We start from the raw sequence: 26,472 nt of genomic DNA on the forward strand, positions 1-26,472 counted from the left end.
CTCTTTTCCAGGGCTTGTTTTCTTTCCTGACTCACTCAAATGCTTTAGGTCACCTTGATCTTTCTGGGACAGGCTGTGCTTTGGATGTGGTGAGCATCTGGCAGAGGTTGCTTTCTTACACTTCTCAAACATTTGGCGGGGGGGGGGGGTAACTGACAAACACCTGGGTTTTAAATGTGGTAAGACTGTAACATTAAATCTATTAGACACCTGTATTTATCACCTATACATACCTGAAGGAGGCACTAGATCCAGTTTGATTTTGGACACTAAGCACATCAGACCTGGTTAGTACTTGGATGGGAGACCATCAAGGAATACTGATATATCACACACAGGGAATATCGATATATTACATGCTATATTTAACGGCTGACAATAGTATACTACTTTTGAACAACAATAATAATGTCAATACCAACAACATAACGATATCCTGGCTTTCCCCCCAAAAGTCAAGGACTCAAGGAGGTTTACCTTTTTTTAAAAAAAAGCTAAAACCACACCAAAAAGTGAACATTAAAATGGAATTAAAGTATTGACAGTATTAAAGTGATTTAAAACAAATCTTAACAGGAAACCCTTATGATAGAGCTGAAATAAGGTGATGTTGATTTTAAATAACATAACAAAAACAACAAATTTATCACCTGGCTGTTCTATGGGAGAGGGTCTTTTTGCCCCTCACTACAATACTTCTGGCTCCAAGGCTTGGATAGTTAATAAGGTAGGGGAGGAGTAAGTGTGTCTCTAGCACAGATAACATAATATTCATAGTTTTTTGTGGGTTTTTCAGGCTATGTGTCCATGTTCTAGAAGAGTTTATTCCTGACGTTTCACCAGCATCTGTGGCTGGAAAAACAACAGGAGTAAACTCTTCTAGAACATGGACACATAGCCCAAAAAACCACAAAAAACTATGGATGCCGCCCATGAAAGCCTTTGATTTCACAACATAATATTCCTTTGGAACTGCAAGAGAAGAGAGGCCCCAGGCAAACATCTCTTTCCCAAAGACATACTAGCTTAGAGCTTCTGGGAGTTGTAATACCCAAAAGTAACTTTTCCAGGCACATGATATGATGAAACGATGCTAATCTATTGGCTAGGTTTCTTATTTGAGCTGCTGCTTCGTTTACAGACTGAGGTTTGCTTGTTTCCTTCACCAACTTTACTTATGGCTGTTTCGTCTTCTGTTCCCAGATCTTTGATGCCTTGGCTAGTGGATGCTGCGAGAAACTTGTCCATCTCAACCTTTCCAAGAATGTTTACTCTCACAAGTAAGAGCTTGGAATCTTGAAACGTACTTCTTGGAGAGTGGTGGAGTCTCCTTCCTTGGAGGTCTTTAAACAGAGGCTGGATGGCCATCTGTAGGGGATGCTTTGATTGTGAGTTTCTGCAAGACAGATTGGGGTTGGACTGGATGGCCCTTATGGTCTCTTCCAGCTCTATGATACTATTAGCTTGCAGGCAGAAATTGTAAGTTCACTTACCTAGCCTAGCTACCTCCACCTCTTCTGCTTGTACTAGTGGGATCTGATCTTCATTGTACGTACTATGGTTCCCAAATAGGCACTGTCAAGTGAGTGGTTCAAGCCAAACATCATTTTGGACTCTTTGTCTTCATCCACTTTGAGGACCAGTTTGCAATTGTGGAGAGTCCAAGATTGGAGGGATAGGTCCAATGTAAGGGGGGGGGGCACGAAGGCCTCCCAATTTTTCTGGTACTTTGATTAGGAAATTGTCCTTGATGTGATTTGGGTGTTTCCTCTGTATGGCTTATCTCTCCTTGGTCCTGATTCATTCTGAGAGCTTTGGTGGAGTTATCTTTTAATAAACTGACCCATTTCCAGAAGTTATGTATCACAATACCTCCCTGCAATATTTAATAGCCTATCTCTCTTTTCAGGAAGAACAAGGTGGTTCCTCTTGCAATTAGCAATTTCTTCAGCAAGGTATCTGCCCTCCAATATGTTTCACTGGCTGGAACCAAACTACCACCTGAAGCTTTGAGGTAAGAATTGGAACAGACTTCCATGGGACATAAAGGGAGAGAGAGAAGAATAGGGATCTGGATGCAAGTCCCATCTTTGCCATGGTCTGATGGGGATATTTGTGAAAATAATTATCTTCTCAGCCTTTATTCCTTCTTCACGAGTGATCAGTCTCAAAGGGTTTCTTTGAGATTGTTTAATGAACAGAGAATTCATAAATGAAAATTAAGATACTGTATCAGATTATTTTTTAAAAAAAAATTAAAATGCCAGAATAGAAGTTTGCTTGCTAGACAACCAAGAAGGGTATCTATGGTGGGATACAGACCACCCAAAAAGGGTGGTCTCCCGCTGCCCTGGTTTGCTCCGTGGGTAAGCCGCAGCCTCCAGACCGCAGGGCTTCCCTGCGGAGCAAAAAAACCCCACAAAAAGCAGGTTCTTAATGCGGTGCGTTTGTGATGCCTCAATGCACCAATAGTGCACTTGCGGCATCAGACGCATCAAAATGGCGCCACCCATGTGTACAGGGCGTGGCCATTTTGGCTCCCCCATCACATGCTAGGGGTGAGGCCAATATGGGCAGTGCGCCCTCGGCCAACCCCTAGCAAGTGACGGGGGCGCCACAAAGGCCCATCTAGATCGAGCCCTTGACCGTCTCAAAATTGGGATGCACACAGGGAAGAAACCTTGTCAGGATGAGTTCCACAACCTGCGGCCCTAGGCTACATATAGCCCTTGTTTTGGCTATTTAACAAATATTTATTGCACTTCATAATGTCACATGTCAACTTGAGTTTCTTAGAAACAAAGAGCCGGCATTATCTATCATTATCAATGTTGGCTTTGGCTTTATTTATGACAAGATATACATGTGGTGCAGTGGTTCTCAACCTTTGGTCCTCCTAATGGTTTGCACTACTTCTCCCAGAAGTCCCAAACAGTATGGCCGATACTCAGGAATGGTGGAAGCCTCTGTGAATGCAGATCTTGGCAGAAAAAGCTGGCTCACTTCAACTTTGAGAAGCGACTGTTTGTCACTGAGCACCATTTACTGAAAGGCAACAATGGGGTGAGGGCCTTCATGCCTCATCTGCAGCCTTCCAAAGAGGCTCCTGGCTGGCTGGTATTAGACATTGATGCTTTACTAAATGATTGTTCACTCCAATCTAAAGAATACTGTGAATGTTTTAAGCATCCAAGGAGGCAGGATGATAAACTTCAAGGGTTGGTAGAGAGCATGTGAAAGAGATCTGAATTTTTCAGAGGGCTGCAGAGCCATTCTCCATCACTGGACTAAGGCTGACCCTGCACTCGCTATCTTTCTGGTTTATTACAGAGCCTTGCTTCAGGGTTTGGCATATAATGTCCAGTTGAGTGGCTTGAAGTTGGACCTCAGTAGCTGTGAGGTAAGAAGTGATTTTCCTGAAAGAGCGTCTAGTGTGTGTTGTCAGAGAACATGAAGGGGAAGGCACAGATATTGTGTCTGACATGACAGAAGTGTCCAGGCATTTTTGGCAAGGTTTAGCTACTTCAAGTTGAGAACAGGTGGAACTGTCCAAAGGGAAATACAGTATCTGATAACGTTGGTGTGAAGATCAGAGATGTGAGATTTCTGTTCGCAGGCAGCATTTTTCAGAACATAACACAAGAATGTTAAGCACCATATTTACGGTAGATGAATGGAAAAAGAAAATGAATTAAATGATGTTCATATAAGTTGCTTAAAAGTGCAAAAACATCATTAAACCTCGTATGTTTTTTAAACAAAGTTTGGACTTTATCACACAATCCTCATTCTCATCACATTTGCATCAATAAAGGCATACATACTGGACTGGGTGCACTTCATAGCATAAATGCCTTCATTAGTCCAATAGGACTGTTGCACCCTCTTCCCCCGCGTCCTTAGACCCACCTTTGTTCACTATGCCCTATCCAGCGTGTCTTGTGTGTATGTGCATTTGGTTTTTTAAATGCAATTTTGGAGTTGTATTAATGCAGTTTAACAACAAAAAAGGATAAGAAAGTAAAACAAAGGAAAACCTAGTTGTTCTGGAATAGCAGAGAGAGGAGGAGACATTGACGCCACATGTCTCAAGATCCTAAAGGAATCTGATTGTCCGTTGTGGGAAACAGGACTGTTGATATGATCTGACAGGGATCTTCCTGTGGTCTTACAGTTTAAAATATCTCTTGTCTTCTCTGCAAAGTTGCGATCGGCAGGTGCTCAGGTGATCCAGGATCTTGTGTCAGATGCCAGTTCAATCAGTGACTTGAATTTATGTGACAATGGTAAGTCTTTGCAGTTCCTTGTCATGACAGTTCAGCTTGATTTGGGAATAAGAGAGTCCATGAGCTGTCTAGCAGTTTCCAATCTGCTGAGCCATATCTGAATTTTTGGAACTAATATATACCTTGATTGGCCTGAAGATGGGATATTTACTTATTTAATTACTTGGTGAACTCATGAAGTCTGATGCATAGTGGGTGTAGTAAACATTTAAAAGGCTTGCCAAATGTGGGTCTAGGATTTCCAAAATCTGGCAGTTGTTATCCCAAATGTAACCTACCTTTGGAGAGCGGGATATAAATACCACAATAAAATAAAATAAAATAAAATAAAATAAAATAAAATAAAATAAAATAAAATAAATAAATAAAAATGTAAGCTCTACTAAACTTCTGCTATTCAAAGTGTCAGTTTGTAAGTCATTGGCCTCTAGTACTCAGTAACTGTTCAGGAAAGAATCAGTTCTAGCCAAGGGGAACACATACAGTACAATCCTAGACCCACGTTTGGCATGCCTTTTAAACATTTCTCTACCTTGTTGGAGGAGGGAGAATTGCCACTCTCCCACACCAAGTAGATTGAGAAACACTGGTATAAGATTATGCATGCATTGTAGTTCTTGCATGAACAATTGTTTTCTACAGGGTTTGATTCTGACATGGTGACATTGGTGTTGGCTGTCAGCAGAAGCAGGTCCATCAAACATGTTGCTCTAGGGAGGAACTTTAATATCCGCTCTAGGTAAGCATTTAACTCTCCATTGGCATTTTTTGAAAATCCACAAAGTTTTTTTTAAAAAAAAACCACAAATACAGTCAGCCCTCCATATCCATGGATATTTTTATCCATTGATCCAAGTATCCGTGGTTTGAAAATATCTTTAAAATATATACATTCCAAAGAGCAAATCTTGATTTTGCCATTTTATACAAGGGACATCATTTAAGGAGGCCCTTAAATTTGAGGGCAGAAACAAACCGGCTTCCAGAGCAGATTGCATAAGATTGGAATGATTTGTTCTAATTGCTTGGGCTCACTCAACAACATGAGGGTAGTATTCTGCAGCAGTTAAATTTTCTGTTTCATGTGTTTTGCATATGTCCAGTGAGCCACTATGAGGCAGCCATCAGGAACCCACTAACCAATTATATGAACCCAGATTTAAAATAGGAGAACCACTAGCCTCTCTAACTTCTTTCCCTTCTAGGGCCACCTTGGCTGATACTCTGCATCGGATTGTTCAGCTAACTCAGGATGATGACTGTGTAAGTATGAACTTCCAGAACAGCTTCAGCACCTGTGTTTCAGCCTGTCTGGGGCAAAATGGCTTCTCAAATCTCTTTGACAGCACACAGTTATAGCACATGTATCCCAGTTTAACTGCCATGGTTACAGAATATAAGGACTTGTAGTTTAGTGAGGCACTAGAGTTTTCTGGCAGAGAATTCTAAATACTGTATATACTTACGTATGAGTCTAGAAATTTTAGTTAAAAAATTAACCCCAAAAACCTGGGTTGACTTATCCACGGGTCAATGTATATCAGCACATAAGTACATGTATACAAGTATATAACTATGGAAGTACCGTACTTTAACTCTCTCTTTTTTTTAAGGAATTCTCTGAGTAGAGTGGCAAAAAGCAAGATCTCAGTCTGTCCTGGGACCACCTAAAAGAAGCACTGCCCTCCCTCTACTATCCCATCTATCCAGCCTTTATGGCGAATACAAACAGTTATGCCTGCCAAAACTTTGCAAGTTCTTTGGCATTATTTTCCCTTGCTTCATTATTTACATCCTTTGTTACAGGCCCCTAAGTTTTATCCTTGACGTATCCATGGGTCATATCCAAATTCATAATTTTGACTCCAAAACCTGCCCTCGGCATATTTGTGATGTCAATTTATAGTTGAGTATATACAGTACCTCACAAAATTACAAATCGCCAGCTTCCGTAGGATGGAGTCAGAACAGTTAAATGTGCTATACTGTTGGCCCTATCAATCCATGAATTCTGGATTAATGGATTAAACCATGAATTATATATAATTCCAATAAACCTTGATTTTGTCATTTTATATAAGCAACACCATTTTACTATACCATTGTATAAATATAATGGGACTTGAGCATCCACAGATGTTGGTATCCACAGGGGTCCAGGAACAAAACCCCAGCAAGTACCAAGGGCCCACTACAATTGGGCAATATGAAATACCACAGTTAACTGAAAAATAATGTTTTCTGTAGCTCAGTGGCACATCCCAATTGGCACTGATAATATCCTGGTGATCCTTCCAGAGTTTCTGTGTCTCAGCTTTAGCGCTGTGTGTCTGTGTTCCATACCCTCTGCGAATGACTGAGATTATGGTTGGCATGCGGAAATCCTCACTACGTTCTCTCCTGATTTTGTTTCAGTCTGTTGAATCTATATCGGTGGCAGATTCTCGCCTGAAACTGGGAACTGGCATCCTTCTAGATGGCTTGGGAAGCAAGAGCAGTTGCCTTGCTATGCTGGACATCAGTGGCAATGCTATGGGAGACTTGGGCGCTAAGATACTAGCAAAGGCTTTGTCAGTAAACACAACACTGAGGTGTGTAGGCCTTATTTATTTCCTCTTAATCACTTGTCTTTTTCTTTTTTGGAGGGAAGGAGTACCTGGCCTACACATTTCACTCTAAAATTAATGGGATACTGCTCAAAAGGGCTCCAATATTCTCAAAAATGTCACAGATGAAAACCGAGATACATGTAGCCAAGCAACATCAGCATGTGGTCAAGATGGCAAAAGTTATTAACATAGAAGAGCAGACAAAGTAGGAGAAGCTGCAGTAGATCGCTTTTGCATGAAACTACTCAAGTGCTGAGTTAATAGAGCGCAAACTGTTTTTGCACTCTGAAGTCAATCTGCTTCAATTAAAGTAAACTGAGAACAAAGGAGGAAAGTGGGGAGAGCAGGGAGAAACTGGGACATTTTGATTTCTAAAATTCCTTTGTCATTAAAAGGCAAGATTCAAGTATAACCAATGAAAAATAAAGATTACATGCACCAGGTTGGACCCTTCAGGAGACCTTGCAGAGCCACAACCCCCACTGCCTCACTTGCAAAAACAAATAAAACACCTGCTCTATATCATCATGTTTTTGGGGCTCCCATGGACCATTTTAGACCCAGGAAAATCCCTTTCTAGTAACTGGGAATTGTATCCTGTTTTAGAAAAAGGTGTGTCCTGGGCCTAAAATAGTGTGGGGTAGCCAAAACCATTGCAAAAATATTGCTGTGCTCCACAGAGGACATTTGGAGGGATTCTTGACCTGGGAGATACACATTGCTTAGCATTGACATAGAAATACTTACTGTCTATGTAACAGAACTGATATACTTTGACTGATGAATCCTTTTTTCTCATGTGTTCTCAGGACTTTAATTTGGGACCGGAATAACACAACATTGTGTGGATTTCTTGATTTTACACACGCTTTGGAGAGGTAAGTACTTCATTACTTTGGGTTGCAGCAGTGTGCCTGCAGTAAACAATGCAATAAAGCTTGACCTGGGAAACAATAGGTTTCACATGTCCATAGTAATAGTTTTGAATAAGAAGTTTGCTGCAACATGTAGAACTGAGTGGAGGGTTTTGTGATGTAGGAATCTATCCATATTTTTCCATGTTATTTCTACCTCTGGTACCCAGGAACATTTATACTTCATGAACTGAGGTATACTTGTAGTATGAGCCAGCATGGTGTATGTGGTTTGAGCACTGGACTGTGATTCTGGAGACCAGGGTTCAGTCCTTGTGCAGCTGTGGAAACTCACTTTGGCAAATCACATTCAGCCTCAGTGGAAAAGCAAATCCCTCTGAACAAATTTTGCTAATAAAACCCGTAATAGGTTCATTTTAGGGTCGCCATATGTCAGAAACAACTTGAAGGCACACAGCAATAACAATACCTGTAGTAAAGTTCTCAAATTTGAGGGAAAGAAGTGTGTGTGCTATAAATGTGTATGTCTGTGTGTAAAAGGTAGAGATTTCTAGGATTTCTATCTCAGTTCCTTTTCACCCTTGATACCTGGAAAATTATTTCCTCTGAACCCAGTATTAGGCATAAAGCATTATTATCACAAAAATGTGCTGTGCTTGCACTGGCGCTGCCAAAGCTGCTTCATATGCAATAATTATTTGCTACATACCACTCTCAACAGGGAGAAAAATGGCCCATTAACTGGGCATATATAGTTTCATGAGAGAAGCAAACATACTTCTTTCATGTGGAGTGGCCTGAAGAAACTACTGTAGCTGCAAACTGTTTCATGGAAGCAATGCCTGTTCCACAGGAATTTTACTCTAAAGGTGATGCCATTGCCAATGAGTGATGTGACCCAGGCTTGCCGAAGCCATCCAGAGAAAATGGAGGAGGTTGTGCACAAGGTATGAGAAGGGTGGGTTGGGAAGGGACAATCATTTGAGAAAAGCTTTTTTACTGAGCCATTGGGCTTTGGCCAAGAGACCTATTCAGCATGCATGAAAGTATGGTGCACATGCTGGTACATGCCAAGTATGTGTTAATTTGTTTCTGGCCAAATCATTGCAACCCTTTTCTTTTGGTGGTGATGGAAGTGGGAATTTTGCAAAGCTGTGTCTATTTTGGGTGCTTGCAGATACAATCTTACCTTGCGAGGAATCAGATTAAAGAGACGCTGGTCAAGGAGAGATATCACCTACCATCAAACTCTACACCCAACACTTCTGAACAGGTGAGGACATCTGGGTATCTTTGTTGCTCATGGTGAAGTATGCGGAATATATTAATTTGGTTTTGGTGCTGATGGTTGTGGATTTGGTACCCATCCATTTCCACCATCTTGTCTACCTGCCTCTTCCAAGGAGACACACTGGAGAGGATGGAAGGGCAAAATGCATCCTCTAAATCAGGAATTAAGCATTGTTGTCCTAAGGATAGATCCATCCTATGGGAAATTCCCATTCATTCCACTTGGTATTATCCCAGGCTCATTCCCATCCTTCTAAAGCCCACTCCGGCCAGGGTTTGTGCTACAAAAGGATCTCCTTCAGTGAGTTCAGGCTGAAATCATTGGGAATTCCATCCCATTTCTACCTCTTTCTGTGATAGGCAGCAGATACTTCCCAGTCTCTGCAGAGGTATACCAAGGGGCTGAACTCTGTCCAAGATGTGGATGTTAAAGCTGATATCTTGTGTGCAGAGGAAATCATCAAGGATGGTTTCTCAGCTGATGTGAGTTTTCTTCTTTCATATTCATATGAGTTAGTTACTCAATTATGTCAGCTAATAATTTCACTTTTCACTTGAGTATGTTTACTTATATCAGTGCTGCAAACCACGCAATATTTGCCAAAAGTAAGTATGTTCTGACTAAGATTGTATTCAGACACAGGACTCTGGTGTGTTTTTTTTAATGGGCATTCATTTTAATTTATTTCTATGGAAGTGCTCTTGATTTATCTGGACCCCTCTGAACCTGAACTAAGTTTACTTTTAACAGAGCAAAGAGATTTAAAACCAAAAGTGTTTTTGGTTTTCCCCACCATTACCTGCGGAGTTTCTGAAGTGAACCACCATCTCCCTGAACTCTGCATTCTTTTTTGCAGTTGGATTGTTCTTGTACATAACTCTAGGATGCATGTGCTATGATGCATGTGCTGTGAGAATGTTGATGTGATAGAAAGAGAAATCAAATGAGCATTCTAAAACAATATAGATTTTGGATTTGAATTATAGATTGAGTTTGTCTGGTTGATGACTGAACTGTGAAATGTCCTTTGGGGGCTCTCCCTTTCACCAGATTTTGCCCATTTTGTATGAAGCTGGAAGTAGTCCCCACCAGAATATCAACATTCAACAAAAAATTGAAAACCTCATTGAAGAAGTCTCTCAGACCTGTTGGAGGGAAATGCAGGTAGGACAGGATTCTGTAGTCAACAAATAGTGGGTGAGGACAAGGACCTTTCTCTGCTACCAGAGGTTTTGGAGAGCTTCTGGCCACACTTGGACTGTGGACAGATGTTCTGACTCAGTATTGGGCACTTTCCTATGAACCAGATTTGCAATCTTGTGTCATAAAAGCATTGAAATTGATACATCCCCAGATATTCTGCAAGAGATAGCTATGTCCTGGGGGTAGCTTGTCACAACAAACAAACAACACCTTAAAGACTAATAGATTTTATTTGACATAAGCTCTCATGGGCTGAAGCCTACTTACATCACATGAAATGGGTTGCAGCCATGAAATCTATTGCCAGAAACTATAGATACTATGCATTTATTTATTTATTTATTTTTAATATCCTTATTGTGGAAGGACTAAGCCCAAAATGTGTCTAGGGGATCCACGAGGTCCTTTGTTCTTGAAAGCTCATCTTGGTAAGTGGTGAGGCTCTGCAGGTCATGAACACCCTGACCATGACCTTAAAACTGAGTAAGTAATAGAACTGTAGGCAAATGCTTAATGGCCATAATTTATTAATATTGCTATTTTTAATAAGTGACTTTTGCCTATTCTCTCTCCTGCACTAAATGACCTCCAGTACATGTTACAGTAGTGCTGCAGTTTTGTTTGTTTGTTTTTGTTGTCTCCCTTCAAGTTGTCTTTGACTTACTATAAGGTTTTCTTGGTAACAAATGTTCAAAGAGGGTTTCCCATTGTTTTCCTCTAATGCTGAGGGTTACTTGCCCAAGGGTCACCCAGTGGATTTCCATGGCTGAGTTGGGTTTCGAATTCTGGAGCTAGTGCAACTAGTGCAGTGTTATAAGACAAATAGGAGATTTGAATTCTCCCCCTGGCATTCCTGTCCATTGGCTAGACTCAGGGCTGACAAAGGTTAGCATCATTGGCATTCACCCATGCCAATAGGCTTCAAAAATGGGTGTCCATTGCCAGCTGTTAGAACAGTGTTGGAAATAAGGTAGTCCTCTAGATTATTGTAACTCCCAGCAGCCCTAGCCAGCACTGCCAATAGAGAAGAGTGCTGGGAGGTGCAATCCAAAACCATCTGGGGGGCTGCATGATTCCAACTTCTGTCCTACAGTCACCTGGCTATGCCAGGGACTCTGGTCTTCACCAGCCCTCTCTAAGATTGTAAGCAGTGAGTAGAGCAAGGAAAAGGGCCAGTGTGGCATCCCTCTTAGCAGTGGTGTGAATTGGGCACTGAAAGACAGAGCAAGTAAATGGATAGTAGCAGCAGCAACAATGAAGAGGAGGTAGGGCTACTCAGGGAGTGTCTTTCTAGAGCCAACACAGCTTGTGTTTTCTTTGTAGTCCATCATGCAAGCGAAATTAGATGCCATGTGGAGCCTTTGCCCCCAAATCCTGCAGAAAGCTGACTTTGGGGACCATCTGATCTGCAACCTGCCAGAGAAGACTGTCCTGGACCAGTTGCTGACAGACATGAATGGCAAGCTCATGTGAGTGAGTGAATGACAGACTTAATCTGTGTCTTCAAGTCAAACCAAATTGCTTGTTTGGGTTGGAAGCAGCTGAAGGAGAACGCTTTGCTGCAGGCTGCATTTCTCCTTGAGTCTTCAGCTTGTCTGGTGTGCAGTGTCTCAGCAGAGAGACATGTAGAGGAGAGATGACATTCATTGTACTGTCATTTTGGGGTTTGTGTGACTGTACTATTGTTCAGCAATTTCAAATTTTATCTGTAAGATTCTCATTTTGTCTGGTGTACGGGCCAAGAGAATTTTCTCCAATGCTGTGGCAGATAAGACCTCTTCTCTGCCTACATGTAAGTCTCTTCTCTGCATATACAGCTTTTGACAGCTGTCTGTGCTCCTAGGGCATATCCACACCAAAGACTTAAAGTGATGTAACAGGCATTCCCTGTTCCCAAGTTTGGGACCATAGTTTGGAGAGGATCTGAGCATGTCAATGGGATTCTGTCACTGAACAAGAACTCTCAGCATGCTCTTGAAAAAGCAATTCTGTCTTCATTTTGTTTCTTATTGCTAATATTTTATCTAACTCATAATTTTCAAATTTTCATTAAATGTATTATATGACCATATTCCATTCTTCTATATTCTGCTTTCTAAAATATTTTGACTTGCATAGCCCTGATAATCTTTTGGAGGGATGAATATGGGGCTGTCTGCACAGGTTAAAATGTGCTGATGTATATTACTGTTTGTGTCAATGTATTTCAAGTGCATGTGTAGGTATGCTGGCCACATCCACTAGGGCTTTGAACTCATACATTACTAGCATGTGGACACTAAATTCTACACACACACACACACACACACACACACACACAGAGCATCGTATGCCTTTACAAAATAATGAATGGAGGAAAGAAGAGTTTTTCCTCCCATAATATTAGAAGTCAAGGTCACCCAGTGAAATTGATTCGTGGTTCATTCAAAACAGACAAGAGGCAGCACCTCTTTACACAGTGGGCAAGTAATGTGTAGATTTTGATGCTGTGAGATACAGCAATGGCTGTAGACTTGAATGGCTTTAAAATGGAGTCAGGCAAATTAATATAACAACAACAACAAAACACGACTTCTAACTGGAACTTGCAGGTTCAGAGGAGTCTGAGTTGCCAGGGTGACAAACAAGGACTCTTGCCTTCACATCCTATAAGAGGGCTTCCCAAGAAATATCTGACTGGACAGTCTGAGGATTTTATCACATGCAGATTCGAAACTGCAGTTGCAGCAACCTGACCCATTGCTTCTCTGCCTCTGAAGCATTCTTAGAGGGCATCTTTTCATTGACAGGAAAACCCGTCAATAAGTGGCCAATCGTGCTACCACCCCATTTCTGCACAAGTATGATAAGTGACAGATATAGATATAGAATGGCAGACATCTGGCTTAACAAAACTACATATGAATGTGATATAGGAGTCCTAATAGACCACAAGTTGAACATGAGTCAACAGTGTGATATGGCAGCTAAAAAGCCAATGTGATTCTAGGCTGCATCAATAGAAGTATAGTGTCTAGATCAAGGGAAGTAATAGTGCCACTCTGTTTGCATTTGGTCAGTTCTCACCTGGAATATTGTGTCCAGTTCTGGGCATTCAAAAGGGATGTTGACAAACTGGAGCATATCCAGAGGAGGGTGATCAAAATGGTGAAGGGTGTGGAAACCATGCCTTATGGGAAGAGGCTAAGGAAGCTGGGTATGTTTAGCTTGGAGAAGAGATGGTTAAGAGATGATATGATAGCCCTGAGCTTGGCTTCTTGCCTTCCATCTTCCCCACTTTTTACTAGCCAGCTTACCAGCATCAAAGTCTCCATTGACAATGGGAACCCTACAGTGATTGCTACCTTGCGCTGCTGTGGGATAACAGTCATGCTTTATCCCTTTACTTCTATAGGGAGATCCAACTGTCAGTCACTGAGGCTATGGCCCATGGTATCACTGACAAGGCTTTGAAAGAATTAACTACCATTGAAGACACGCTGGTGAGTGCCAGGAAGAAAGTTGGTCACCTTGCATAAACAAGCCTGATCCAAAAGAGGAGTTCTGTTACTGTGCTTCCTCGATATTTCTCTTTCCATTTATTTAACATGTTATTATCCTACTTTCTCACTATAGGTGTCAAAAGTCAGGCTGAGTACAGTATCTCTTTTAGCAGATGGTGTTCACAATGGATATGGTGTATAAATACTTTATTAGAATTTAAAGATATAGCCGTGTTGTCTGTCGAATCAGTACCTTTCTTGGGTACCCAAAACCCTTTCTAACTGCTACTCAGAGACTTCTGGAAGTCCATCAACTCAGACAAATGTTTCATGCAGCCGATCGGCCAAAACATCCAGAAATATCCACATTTGGGGGAGGCATGATATTGATGGGAGTTTATGCCAAAACATCCGGTAGGGACCAAGGATGGGGAAACCGCCTTTAGAGGGAATAATGGAATTTATATCCAGGCTGTTTTCTGAAATTCATTTCATGTCTGAGCACTGCGTTATACTGCTGGGCATAGTGGCTTTCTTGCTATGACATTGCCTTCATCTGACAAGACTTTTGAAAGAGCAGCAGTGAAAATTGCTTCTGATCTGTTGTTGACATTTATAAAATTAGGCTTACCAACTTGGTTCAATAGAACAAATGGAACTGTTAGACCTTGCCATTTATGTTTTCTTTCAGGAATAGTAGAGGTTTACTCTGCTTAAGCAGCTCAGTTCCATATAAATATCTGCCTCTGTTTTTGGATATTGCTTAAGGGCAGAGTGGAGTGGGGTGGAGTGGAGTAGGAAGCCAGTAGTGGTTTGAGCACTAGACTATGGCTGTGGAGATCAGGGTTCAAATTCCAACTCAGCCTTCAAAACCCACTGGGTGACCTTGGGTAAGTCACACACTCTCAGCCTCAGAGGGAGCCAAAGGCAAAAACCCTTTTGAACAAATCTTGCCAAGAATAATAAATAATAATATAAATAAAGTTTTTATTTATATACCGCTTTTCTAAAAATCAAAGCGGTTTACAGCATATACATAAACAACCATAAGAAAACCCAGGAAACCTTAGAGTCACCCTAAGTCAGAAACGACTTGAAAGTACACAACAACAACAACAACAACAACAAGGGCATATATTGACCACAGATTTAAAATAATTCCATAGTTGTTTCCTCCAGGAAACCCTGGGAGCTATAGTTTTCTGAGAGCAAGTAGTAATTAACCTTCAGAGTAGAGTTTTCAGTGTCTCACTGAACTGTAATTTGGGGACATTTTCAGAGAAGCTCTGACAGGTGGTATAAAATCAGGATAAGGTTGTCAAGGACGTGCAGGAATTGTGTAGAGTTCCAGATATTGTTGGACTACCAGTTCCTAGCAGGACTAGCCAGTACAGCCAATGGTGAGGAATGCTGGGAGTTGCAATCCAAGAATATCTAGAGAACTGCATGATTCCTACCCTATTGTAATGGGTTGCTCTGTTCATCCATCTCTTAATAGTCGAATGAGACCCTCTCTGGATGAAGTGAGATGTAAGATAGGTTCCTTCATCAGCACTACTTCCATATGAATATACTGTCCAAAAATGTTTTAAAAGGAGTGGAGATGGATCCCAGGTGTGAGGTCTAAGCAAAGAAGCAGCCAGGCATACTTCTCTCTGCAAAGACCCTACTTTGTGGTCTTTTCCCAGAGGGCTGCTTCGGCCTTGTACTTGTCTTTGAATTCATACAGCTCCATTGTGATTTGAAGTATTGTTTCCTCTCTCTTTAAGTATAAGATGGCTGTACAATGGAAACCCAGTAACTCTGTGAACATGCTGCTGACACCTGATCGAAACAGTAAGGCTTTACTATATCTAACATGTGGATTTGCAATTGATTGACTGGCTGAACCCAAAGGGTGCTCAGCAATGGCTCCTCTTTATCTTGGAAAGAAGTGACCAGTGGGGTGCCACAGGGTTCTATTCTGTGATTTTTCCCTTCCAACTCTATGATTCTGTGTATTTCTGACCTAAACCACACTGCTCCCGTTCTAAAATCTACAAGGCTGGAAAGTTTTTTAGCTGAAACAATTCTTTAAAAATCAGAATATGACAAACATGCTTTAAAGTAAACATTGTCATTTGGGAACTAGTGTCAAAGAGTTAGGATTGGATTTGCCTACCTGTTGAGTATACAGTTTGTGTATTGTGCCGAAATGTTTTGAATCAAATCCAAAGGAACTAAGGCAGGGTACAGACTGCCAGAAAGAGGTGCCAGGGAGGCGCCTCTCTTTGCTGCGCAGGAACACCTCAGCATACAAATTGTGCGGCACTGCTGCGCAGCAGAAAAGGAGCTCCAAAAAGCGGCTCCTTTTTGTGGCTCCACAAAGCGCCAGAGACGGCGCAGTTACGTCGCAGCTGTGCAGCACCGTTTAGAGGTGGTACAGCTGCGTTGTCATCGTTACATGCGCTGTTTGTATGGCGCTGCATAATGGCGCACGTGCACGATGTGCTAGGGTTGCGGGGTGTGTGCACGCACCGCCCCAAGGCAACCCTACCACGTCGTGGACACGCCGCAAAGGGCCCATCTGTACAGGGCCATTGTAACACAAAAACTACTGAAATTCATGGAGTCATAAATGAATCATGACTAACTTCAGTGGGGCTTGAGTTGACTAGTTCTCTCTGGATGTTGGCCAATGTTCTTTCATTCCTGTATACATCTATCTCAGAACTTGCTCGATTGACTGATTCATTGATTCCAATGCCCCCTTGGAAGTCCTGTTTGCTTACATAATTCTGTGTACATCAGTTGTAGAATATGTTTGGACACCCTAAACTAAAATCAGGACCAGCAGGGTGTAGTTGTTTGAGCATTGAATTAGGACTCTGGATCAGGGTTCAAATTCCTGCTCAGCCTTCAAAACCACAGGATGTCCATGAGCTTCTCAGCCTCAGGGTAAGGCAAAGGCAAACTGACTTTGAACAAATCTTACCCAGAAAGCCCCATGATAGGTTCACCATAAATTGGAAATGACTTGAAGGCACACACAACATACAAATGCACAAACTAAAATCACTGGTCTCTGTGTACTAGTGGTTCCCAAAGGGTGCCTGAGCACATCTGGAATAAGTGATACAAATCCACTCTTGCCTCTTAGTTTTTCCATGGCCAGTTTTGCAATAAAGAACCTCCTTCTTCTCCATAGATTATGGTCCAAAACACACTGCAGAAATAATCAAGTCTGAGACTGCTTTAACTGCCCTGGCTCAATGCTAGGGAATCCTGGAAACTATAGTTTTGTGGGACATTCAGCCTTCTCTGTCAGAAAGCTCTGGTGCCACAATGAACTACAATTCACAGGATTTCCCACCACTGAGCCAAGGTAGCTAAAGCAGTCTCAAAAACTGAACTATTTCTTCAGTGTGTTTTGGACCAACATAGACAATATCAACTTCTGACTTCATCCTTTATTTGTTTAGAAATTAAGAAAAAATATGGGATGCAAACATATACTTATTCATAAGGGCCCAGGTTCAAACCCTGCCATCTCCTGTTAAGAGTAACATGTGTGTGTGTGTTGTGTGCCATACCTATCTGAAATCTTGGAAAGCCAGTATCACAGTATTAGATGAGATGAACAGGTGGTCTGACCCTGACATTTTAAGCTGCTTGCTGCTTTCTTATGAGGAGTGGGTGGGATCTAGGGAAAGGTACTCTAGTGACTGGAATGGAGGTGGCAGCTAAAAAGGAAGGCAAGATCTGGACTCCACATGCCGCATGGGACTGAGTAACTGAAGCCGTAAGAAGAGGTGAGTGGGGAGTGATTGAATATACAATGCAGAACGTGGTATTGTAAGAACTGTCTCTTGCCTGTGTGAGTGGGTGGCTGGATTCAAGGAGTCAAAGCACATATTTGCTTGGTTCCTTTGCAAAAGAGAAGCCAGAGGAGATCGGTTGGAATCCTGCTTTCACCACCATCGCCTTGCACAAAAGCAGACACCCACATGACCAGATTTCCAGGCTCTGCACAGAACCACCCACCCGTGTCATTTTCATTTTCCAGAGTAGAAAATGAAATAAATCTGTCGTCACCCCAGCTCCAGTTCCTAAAAGCAAGAGCTGGCCAGGAAATAACACCCCGGCAGCTCTTCACCTGGTGTGTGTGTGTGTGTGTATATATATATATATATATGTGGATGCCAGTGGGTGCTGAGAGTAGGAGTCCTGTGCTGCGCAAGACCCACCAAATCAGTCCCAGCCAGCGGATGCACAACCAGCTCCTGCTCCTCCTCATCCTTCCTGAGGCAAGTTTGGTTTTTCCCATTGGTGGACCAGGAGCCCATGAACAGCAGTAGCCAAGTCGGCCTTGTCAGTTGAGTCGCCTGGTATGTAAGAGATCTGCCTGTGTGACAGGAGAGGCTGCTGTGCTGCACAGTGGGAGCCTGCTGTCCGCCTGGCAACGCTGAGCATCTTCTCTCTCCCTTCTCCTCCTCCTCCTCCTGCATCCTCCTCTTTCTCCCTCCTCCCACCCCTGCTACCCCCCTCCTCCTTTCCAGGTCTTTTGGACCTTGATGTGAAGGTAGAGGCAGAAGATAACAAGATTGGGGCTCCCCAGGCTGAGCTGTCACTCAGCTGTGCCTCCTCCGCAAAGTCACGCCCTGCCTCCACAAAGGATGCTGAGGCTGGGAGCAGGCTGCTTCCTTGCACAGAGCCTGCATCCCAGGAATCCCTTATGGACCTGCCGACTGCGGGAGAGAAATTGGAGCATTACACCCGAGACAGGCCCAGGCCCAACCGCAGGAACAGGCAGCCTCCCAGCAGGCCCAAGGTAAGGCATCCCTTGGCCTTTGTGCCAGTCCTTTCTGCAGATGCACCAGGCGTGTGTATGTGTGTGTGTGATGGGCAAAATGCCTTAGTGGGTGTTTATTGTAGCCCTGGAAGATGAAACCAACAGGGCAGCAGCTGTTCGATCATGCACTTGTCAGCTGGGCACCGGCCACCACTGCGTACAGGACAAGGCTGTTTATGTATGAGTAGATGCAGCATTTGGAGGAGCTGGAAGCAGATCTGGGCTGCCTGTGTTTATTTTCTGAGTGTTGGGGGATGGAAGGGGAGGGAATTCCTAGGGGTGCCTAATCTGGGGAGGAAAAATCGCTACAATCTACTGTGCCAATTCCCTCTACATGCATGCCTTGGCTTTCTTGTATATATTTCTCATCATTCAAGCATTTGTGAGGATTTGTAACTTGCACCCTGGTGCCTGGGCTATCTATTTGCCTTTTGATGAAAAGTGATGGGTTTGTTTGTTTGTTTATCCATTTGTTCGCTTCATTTTCACTGCTTATTTATCCCGAGGATCTCGTGGCATAATCCCTACCAAGCGAGGCCTTTGATTGTTGGACATTTGGGGGTATTTGATTTGTTTCCCAGGTGAAGGTGGAAGATGGGATTAGCTCCAGGAGATGGCATTTCATCAGGAAACGGTCCATTTATGGAATTATCGTTGAACCTCATGACTATATTGGGAAGTAAGACAAGAAAAAGCACTTTGTGGTGCAACCAAGCTGTATATTTGAGGATTAGATGGAAATCAGTGTTTGTTTCCAGCAGGGAGGGTACATGTGGGGTGTATTTCATGAACAGTATTTACCTGTGCATATAGCAATATAACGTCTCAGAAGATGTTAGGTGGAAAGTTAAGATTTGAGGCCCTGAAAAGGTGATCTTTATTTTATTTTTCTCAGAAACCATAGCCTTTGAAGAGTCAGGCTTGAAGGCCTTTTTATTTTTTGCCACTACTTTTGATTTAAAAAATGATAAACAGTGTAGCCAACACAAAGTGACCTTTGCGTGTGGTGCAGGTCTTATGAATTAGGTTTGATTGCTATTCACCGTATCCTTGTACATCTTTAAAATGTAGGTTGGACCAGGCAGTGATGGCGTGGGAGGTGTGATATCATGGCTTGATAATTAATATTTATACAAGTGAGCACTCGCAAGGAATTCCAAGGGGAATGGCATGGAGGAGCAGAAGGGACTGGATTTGTACTTTCACCTGCTTCCTTTTCTCGAATGATGAATCTGTTCCTCTTGGTGACTTGAGTGCCTGAGGGAATTCATTTATTTAATTTCTATCGTGCCTTTCTCCCAGCAAATGGGAGATTCCAAGGCAGGAGTAAATTTCCTTTTTGCTTCTGAGAGGACTAGCTCAGAAATAAGACTTTGGCTACTCTTTTCTGGCCATCTGGCACTTTTTACAAGGATGGAGATCTTGACTTACTCTGCCAGCCCTGACTGAAATACCCAGAGTACCACTTTTCTTCGCTGATTGTTATTTTTGTAACACATCAGCCTTGTCACATAACTTACTGATAAAAATTGTCATGAGAACTTGACAAAATAAAGTTGAAATATACAGTTACCCCTCCGTTCTTGGGCAATTGGGATCCGCGGTCCTGAATATTCACGGAGGGGTAACCTCCATTATTTTCACTGCCCCCCCCCCCCCGTGTCGCACACCTGGCATGCACCCCATTAAAGCCTATGGGTCTTGAATATCGGCAAGCCTCTGTTTTTGCCGGGGGAGTCTGGAACGGATTCCCTGTGAAAACGGAGGGCTGACTGTAGATATAGAATGGGGGACACCTGGTTTAACAAGACTGCATGTAAAAGGGATCTAGAAGTCCTAGTAGACCACAAGTTGAACATGAGTCAACTTGTGCTATTCATATGATCCACATATTAAAGATATTCGTTACTTTCACTTTTCACATACTGAATTCATGACTATCAGAGGCGGCAAACAGCAAGCAAAGTTGCTGTTTTGTTTGTTGTTGTGCCTCTGAATCATGTTTGACTTATGGCGACAGTATCATAGGGTTTTCTTGGCAAGTTTCTTCAGAGAGGGTTTGCCTTTGCCTCCCTTTGAGGATGAGAGAGTGTGACCTGACCAAGGTCACCCAGTGAGTTTTTATGCTCGAGCGGAGAATCAAACCCTTATCTCCAGAGTCATAGTCCAATACACAGTTCATCACATTAATTGAGATGGAGATTTGTGAACAACTGTTGCTCATGAGAGCCAAACAAAGCCTACATAGTTTAGAGACAATGTAATTTAGATTAATTTATTTATTTGATTTTTATCTCACCTTTCTCCCAAAACCTGGATTGAGGTCGGCTAACAATCATGCTAATACAGTACATAATTTAAAAATATATAATATTGAATCACTATTCAATTAAAAGCAATTGACCAGCACATCAACAAAAAAATATAATAGCCTTCTGTTAAGTCACTCTTCCTTAGCAGCCAGTGGCTTCTCCAAAATCTATCTACATTTTTTAAAAAGTATTTGTGGGCAATCTAAATTTTCCTTGGAAGGGAATTCCACAGTTGTTGTTGTTAACTGCCCTCAAGTTGGCCTCATGGTGATTCTGGGGTGAAATAGTTGGGCAAAATGAAGCAGTTTCCAGCCATTCTGGGGGGTTCAGAGGACACATGCCTTGAAAGTGGCTGGAAACTGGACCGAAGCTGTGCTCTGCGGCTAAAATCCGAGGCGCCAAGAAGCTGGGATAGTCCAACTCAAGGCGGAAAATGCATATCTTCGCTGCTGCATATAAACACCCCAATGTGAGTGCAAGTGTGAGGCAAAGCAAAGCAATGAAAGTGTGATAATACCAATGGATGTAATTACAACATACACAAACCTGCCAGTCCAACAAGGGGGCATGGGGTGAAGAGGGGCCCCTCTATGATTGTGCTTTGCCAATGAATCACTCGTACATCAATGGCCTGTACTAGTGGAGCATCACACATGCAACTGTGTGGCTGATCAAAGGGGCTGCCTTTCAATGGGATATCATCTGGGTGGACTTGGGAGGTACTTGGAGGTCGCAGGTTGTGTGTTTGTACAGCAGTGTTCATGTATGGTGGGGACATAGCAACAACAACAAATATCCAGCAGCACAGCTTGACAAGATCGGCCCGTGCTTCTTAGGTCCGCCTTGGAAATGGACCATGTGGACAGCGGGTTTTTCCCCCCACATCCATTTTGCCTCCCTGTGAATGAAACATCTCCAAGTTTCCCTATCCTCAACCACTTTGCTTAGGTCTTGCAGGCTCAGACCAGTTGCCTTCTGAATAAGTTTAACTATCTGGCATGTGGTCTTCCTCTCTTTCTGCTTCTCTCTGCCTTTCCTAGCAGAGAGTTGTGCCTTCTCATGATGGAGCCAAATTACAACAGCCTCACTTTCATCTTTGCTTCCAGGGAGAGTTCAGGTTTGATGTGTTCTGTGGCCCATTTGTTTGTCTTTGTGGCCATCCATGGCATCTGCAGTGCTCTCCTTCAGTGCCACATTTCAAATGAGTTTTATTTTTCTTCTTTCTTCACTGTCCAACTCTCACATCCACACATGGCGATGGGGAATACAATGGATTGGACAGTTCTAACTTCAGTGTTCAGTTGTATATCTTTACACTTTATAATCTTGTCTAATTCCTTCTCGATTGCCCTTCCCATTCCCAGTCTACTTATTTCTTGTCTGTAGTCTCTGTTCCAATCAATGTTTGATCCTAGGTATAGAAAGTCTTTTTAACTATTTCGATTTTCTCACTATCTAGGCTGGTTTTAAGTAGATCCTCTGTAGCCATTATTCTTGTTTTCTTTATGTTCAGCAGTAAGCCTGCTTTTGCACTTTCTTCCTTGACCTTCCTTAGTAATTTTTTCCAAATTCTGTGAAGATTATTGCTAGTAGTATGGTGTCATCCACATATCTTAGATTGTTGATGTTCCTTCCTCTTACCTTCAATCTTCCTTCTTTGAGTCCAAGCCTGCTCTTTGTATGACATTTCTATCACAGATGGGGTGATGGAATGCAACCTTGCCTGGCCCTTTTGCCAATTGGGAACCATTCTGTTTCTGCATGTTATGTTCTAACATTAGCCTCTTGTTTTAAGTACAGATTCTTCATCAGGACTATCAAATGTGGTGGCACTCCCATGTCCTTAAGAGCATTCCATAGCTTTTCATGATGTATGCAATCAAAGGCTTTGCTACAGTCTATAAAGCACATGACAATTTTCTTCTGGAATTCCTTGAACAAGATGTCCTAAAAGATCTCATCACAAAGTGAACCCAGACATGCACACCAGTGTTGCCATAGTCATCACCCCTTTGGTTGCCTTCTCTCTCCTGGGCTCAATCCATGCCATTATAGCATCAGTGAGAGCCAGATGCAACAAGTGGAGTTTTCATTGCTTGGAGACAACAAATGGCCATGCAACCAGAGCAAGATGAATATAGCCAGAGTGCTTTGGGAAGTGGGACCCTGCTGAGGTGAGGGCTTCAGCAGATATCCAAATATTCCAGCCCCTGAGGACTTGCCCTGTTATATATCCCTTGATTATATGATGCCAAAAGAAAGCAGCAGGATGGCTTTCTCCATTATAGAACTTTCTGAGGGCATTTGGTTGACTGCTGCCAGAAACAGTGTGTACTAGATGATTGTGAACAGGCAGTACTTCTGTTCTTTATGTGGATGTACTTGGGAGACCAGAACCACATGCTTTTTTAAAAAAAAAAAAATCGCTGATGATAATATGTTTATGTGGTGCACATAATACATGATGGCGGATAGTGTATCCGAGACATAGCAGTGAAAGGAATTAGTATGTGGGTTTAGCAAAGGAGGAAGAGGAGAAGGAGACTTTTTCCTAATTTAATGCTCCCATTTATTTATTTATTTATTTGGCCTGCCGGTTGCTCTGACTGCGGTGCTTGGTTCTAGGTGCAGCCACCTGTGCGTGAGAACGATGAAGACAGAAGTATTGCTAGGCTGGATGAAGGGCTAGATGAGTTCTTCACAAAGAAGGTGATTCACGAAGCCTTACTGTAAGTAAAGTCTTTCTCTCTCAGTCTTATCAGGGTAGTGGGGAAGGACCTTGTCTGCTTCTCTTAGAATATGGGTTGTCAGCCTTTTCAAATGACTGAGGTTTAATTACTGTATATATTCATGAATAAATCTAGAAATTGCAGTCAAAAAATTGACCCAAAAATCTGAGTCGACTTATCCATGGGTCAGTGTAAGATCTGTACTTTACCTCTTACTAAGAAAAGGAAACATCCCCTGGCAAAAGGAAAGAGTATAATCTGTCCTGAAAGCACTGACCCCTCTCTACTCTCTCATCCATCCAACCTTTAGCATGATCACAAAAGTTATGCCTGATGAAATTTTGTAAGCTCTTTGGCATTGTTTTCCTTTGCTTCAATCTTTACTTCCTTTGTTACATGCCCCTAAGTTTTACCCTTGATTTATCCACGGGTCATATCAAAATCTATAATTTTGGTCCCCAAACCTGCCCTCGACTTATACATGAGGTCAACTTACAGTCAAGTATATATGGTAACATTTGTAAACCATTTCACATAAGGCACATTTATTGGATAAAAAACATTTTGTGGATCATTTTGCTTGCCACAGTCCATTCCAAAATGAATACAAAAGCCGTTTTTGAACACATAGTGACAATGCAAAGGCTATCTAAAGGCCCAACACTTTCCCAGGCAGAGTGGCCCCCCTGGATAATACCCTTTTGGCCGCCATATCAAAAGGTCATTTGGATCTGAGGTTTTCATGCTGAGGTGCATTCACAACTGGTATCCCCCAAGCTCTTGTCAGGTTCTCTAATAGGTTGATCTTGCTGGCAACCAACACGATTCATGTGTTACCTGACAACATTATGGGCATGTTTGTACCAAGGATGTCCTGCCTGCACAGATTTACTGACATCCTGATCATCCTGACTCCATCTTAAAGCTTTAGCCTTGACAAAGCTCTTAAAGTAATCCTGTTCTTCTCTTTATTGCAGCCCTGTTTCATTGGAAACTCTCCCGGCAGCAGCTACGTCAACACCTTCTGGCTCTCGGACCTTCAAAAAGAAAATAGGACACTTCTTTGCCTTCAAGAAGCCAAAGTCGAGTTGGAGTGCCAGGCCAGAGAAAGAGCCTGAGGGCAGTCCCTTGGCAGCCAGGGGCAGGAAGCTTATGCTCAGTGACATTTTAAGGACCCCTAGCAAAGCCAGCGAGTCAACTAAAGGACTAAGCAAGTCTGAGGAAGGAGGTCTGGCTGGGGAAAGCAGAGGCTGCTTGGAGCAAAGCCAAACTCCAGATAGTGCTCGCAGGGCCAGGCCAAAATACTCCAGGGAGGGAAAGTCCCAATCCTTGATACTCCTGTCAGGAGAGGATGAAGAGGGACTTGGTGTGAGACAAGAAAAGGTATGTACTGCCTCATGTGTGGTTCACAATTTGTGATTTATATCCTGTTTTCCTGCATTTATAGGACTCAGGGTCATGCAGATGGAAATCTCGGAGAGTTTTTCATCTGGCATTCACCAGATCTTGACAGTGGACCTGCTTGGCTTAAACAAAATTGCTGCATTTGGGCCATGCTCTGTGATGACACCATTTTGTCTAATCAGGGATGTGAACATTCAATTTTGCCTTAAGGGGGAAGATTATAATCTTATGTAAGGATGAATTGGCCAGGCCCCCTTTCAGTGACAGAAATCAAATAGCTTTTTATTCACTACAGTTTGCCTTAAGCTGGTCCTGTGGGTTTTGGTGATTCTGCTTCCAGACTCACTGTCTCTGAAAGATGCCTTTGGATGGCTACAAGCTTCTAGCTGTGTCTTTGTCTGAAGGCAAATATCCTGAAATTGTTAGCCACTGCATGGTGAAAGGAACATGATAAGGCTACTATGCATCTTCTTTTCCTTGCCTTATCAATCCCAGCAAAATGGCAGAAATTCCATTCATCACCTCTGTCTCTACTTGTGGATGTTTGCTGTGGAGCTAGATGAAATATCAGTTATATTTGAGCTGTGGTGAACAGTGGTAGAATGGGATGGTGCAATGTATGCTTAATGTTTGAACTGTCTGGGTGAGAGTGAAGATCAGATAGCAATATTTGAAAGAAGACACAAGGTCTAGCTAGCTCGCCTGCCTATCCTGGCTGTGTTCCGAGCAGGTGATCTCAGAAAAGATCTGCACACATATTGTAGGGAAAGATAAGACTACTCCTACCATTAGGCAGGTAGCAGGTGGTGAGAGCCAACAGGTACCACTCCAAGTAGCAAGTGCTGGAGTAAACAGCAAGGTTTGGGAGTCAAGAGTAGTGTGCCATACAACCTCTCCTAGGCCCTGTAAGTTAGCCTGCTGCCTTCATCCACGACCCATTTTGAAAAACTGGACTGCGAATCAAGATAGCTGTTTTTGCATATGGAATGGGTCACCATCATGTTCTTCACAGACAGCACAATGTCTTGGGCCAGCCCTGCTGAAGGGGGTAAGCAAGACAGCAATACTAGGAGGTATAAGCCAGGCTGTGAGTCCCAGTGATGAATCACGGAGTGAATGACATTACAGACTGAAATCTTTTTGAAGTGGTTTTGTCATGTGCTTTGCTCTACAGAAGAGACCTTTTGAGAAAAGTGATGGTGAGATGCCTGGCTCCTTTGAGCACCGTGTCCATGTCATGCTGCAGCGGATTGGTGTCACCAAGGTGTTATCCTCTGAAGGCAAAAATAAGCAGGTGAGCAACTCTGATGATGGACCTCTTGTACTGCAGCGCTAGCTACCGCTGTGCCAAGACACTGCCCCACAGGGATAGCCAAGGAAGGAGAAGGCAGAGTTGTGATAAGATTTGACAGTTGGCCTCTCGTGCTGAATTGAAAGACCGCCTCTCCCC

General features: G+C 42.7%; 1 protein-coding gene across 1 annotated transcript in view; it reads left to right on the forward strand.

Annotated features, from left to right (window-relative positions):
• The window catches only part of CARMIL2 (capping protein regulator and myosin 1 linker 2), a 54,482-nt gene that overhangs the window by 20,188 nt on the left and 7,822 nt on the right, over positions 1 to 26,472 (forward strand). The window contains exons 14-30 of the mRNA XM_089540800.1: positions 12 to 89; positions 1,204 to 1,280; positions 1,910 to 2,014; positions 3,331 to 3,400; positions 4,205 to 4,286; positions 4,929 to 5,025; positions 5,492 to 5,549; positions 6,702 to 6,877; positions 7,705 to 7,773; positions 8,624 to 8,717; positions 8,948 to 9,043; positions 9,421 to 9,543; positions 15,516 to 15,582; positions 18,285 to 18,556; positions 23,515 to 23,618; positions 24,596 to 25,001; positions 26,197 to 26,316. Coding sequence (XP_089396926.1) covers positions 12 to 89; positions 1,204 to 1,280; positions 1,910 to 2,014; positions 3,331 to 3,400; positions 4,205 to 4,286; positions 4,929 to 5,025; positions 5,492 to 5,549; positions 6,702 to 6,877; positions 7,705 to 7,773; positions 8,624 to 8,717; positions 8,948 to 9,043; positions 9,421 to 9,543; positions 15,516 to 15,582; positions 18,285 to 18,556; positions 23,515 to 23,618; positions 24,596 to 25,001; positions 26,197 to 26,316 — 2,094 coding nt within the window. The remainder of the gene's footprint in view (positions 1 to 11; positions 90 to 1,203; positions 1,281 to 1,909; positions 2,015 to 3,330; positions 3,401 to 4,204; positions 4,287 to 4,928; positions 5,026 to 5,491; positions 5,550 to 6,701; positions 6,878 to 7,704; positions 7,774 to 8,623; positions 8,718 to 8,947; positions 9,044 to 9,420; positions 9,544 to 15,515; positions 15,583 to 18,284; positions 18,557 to 23,514; positions 23,619 to 24,595; positions 25,002 to 26,196; positions 26,317 to 26,472) is intronic.

This window comes from Sceloporus occidentalis, unplaced genomic scaffold (assembly GCF_023333645.1).
Source record: "Sceloporus occidentalis isolate IW3139 unplaced genomic scaffold, rSceOcc1.0.p SCAF_10, whole genome shotgun sequence".
In the NCBI taxonomy this organism is placed as follows: domain Eukaryota; kingdom Metazoa; phylum Chordata; class Lepidosauria; order Squamata; family Phrynosomatidae; genus Sceloporus; species Sceloporus occidentalis.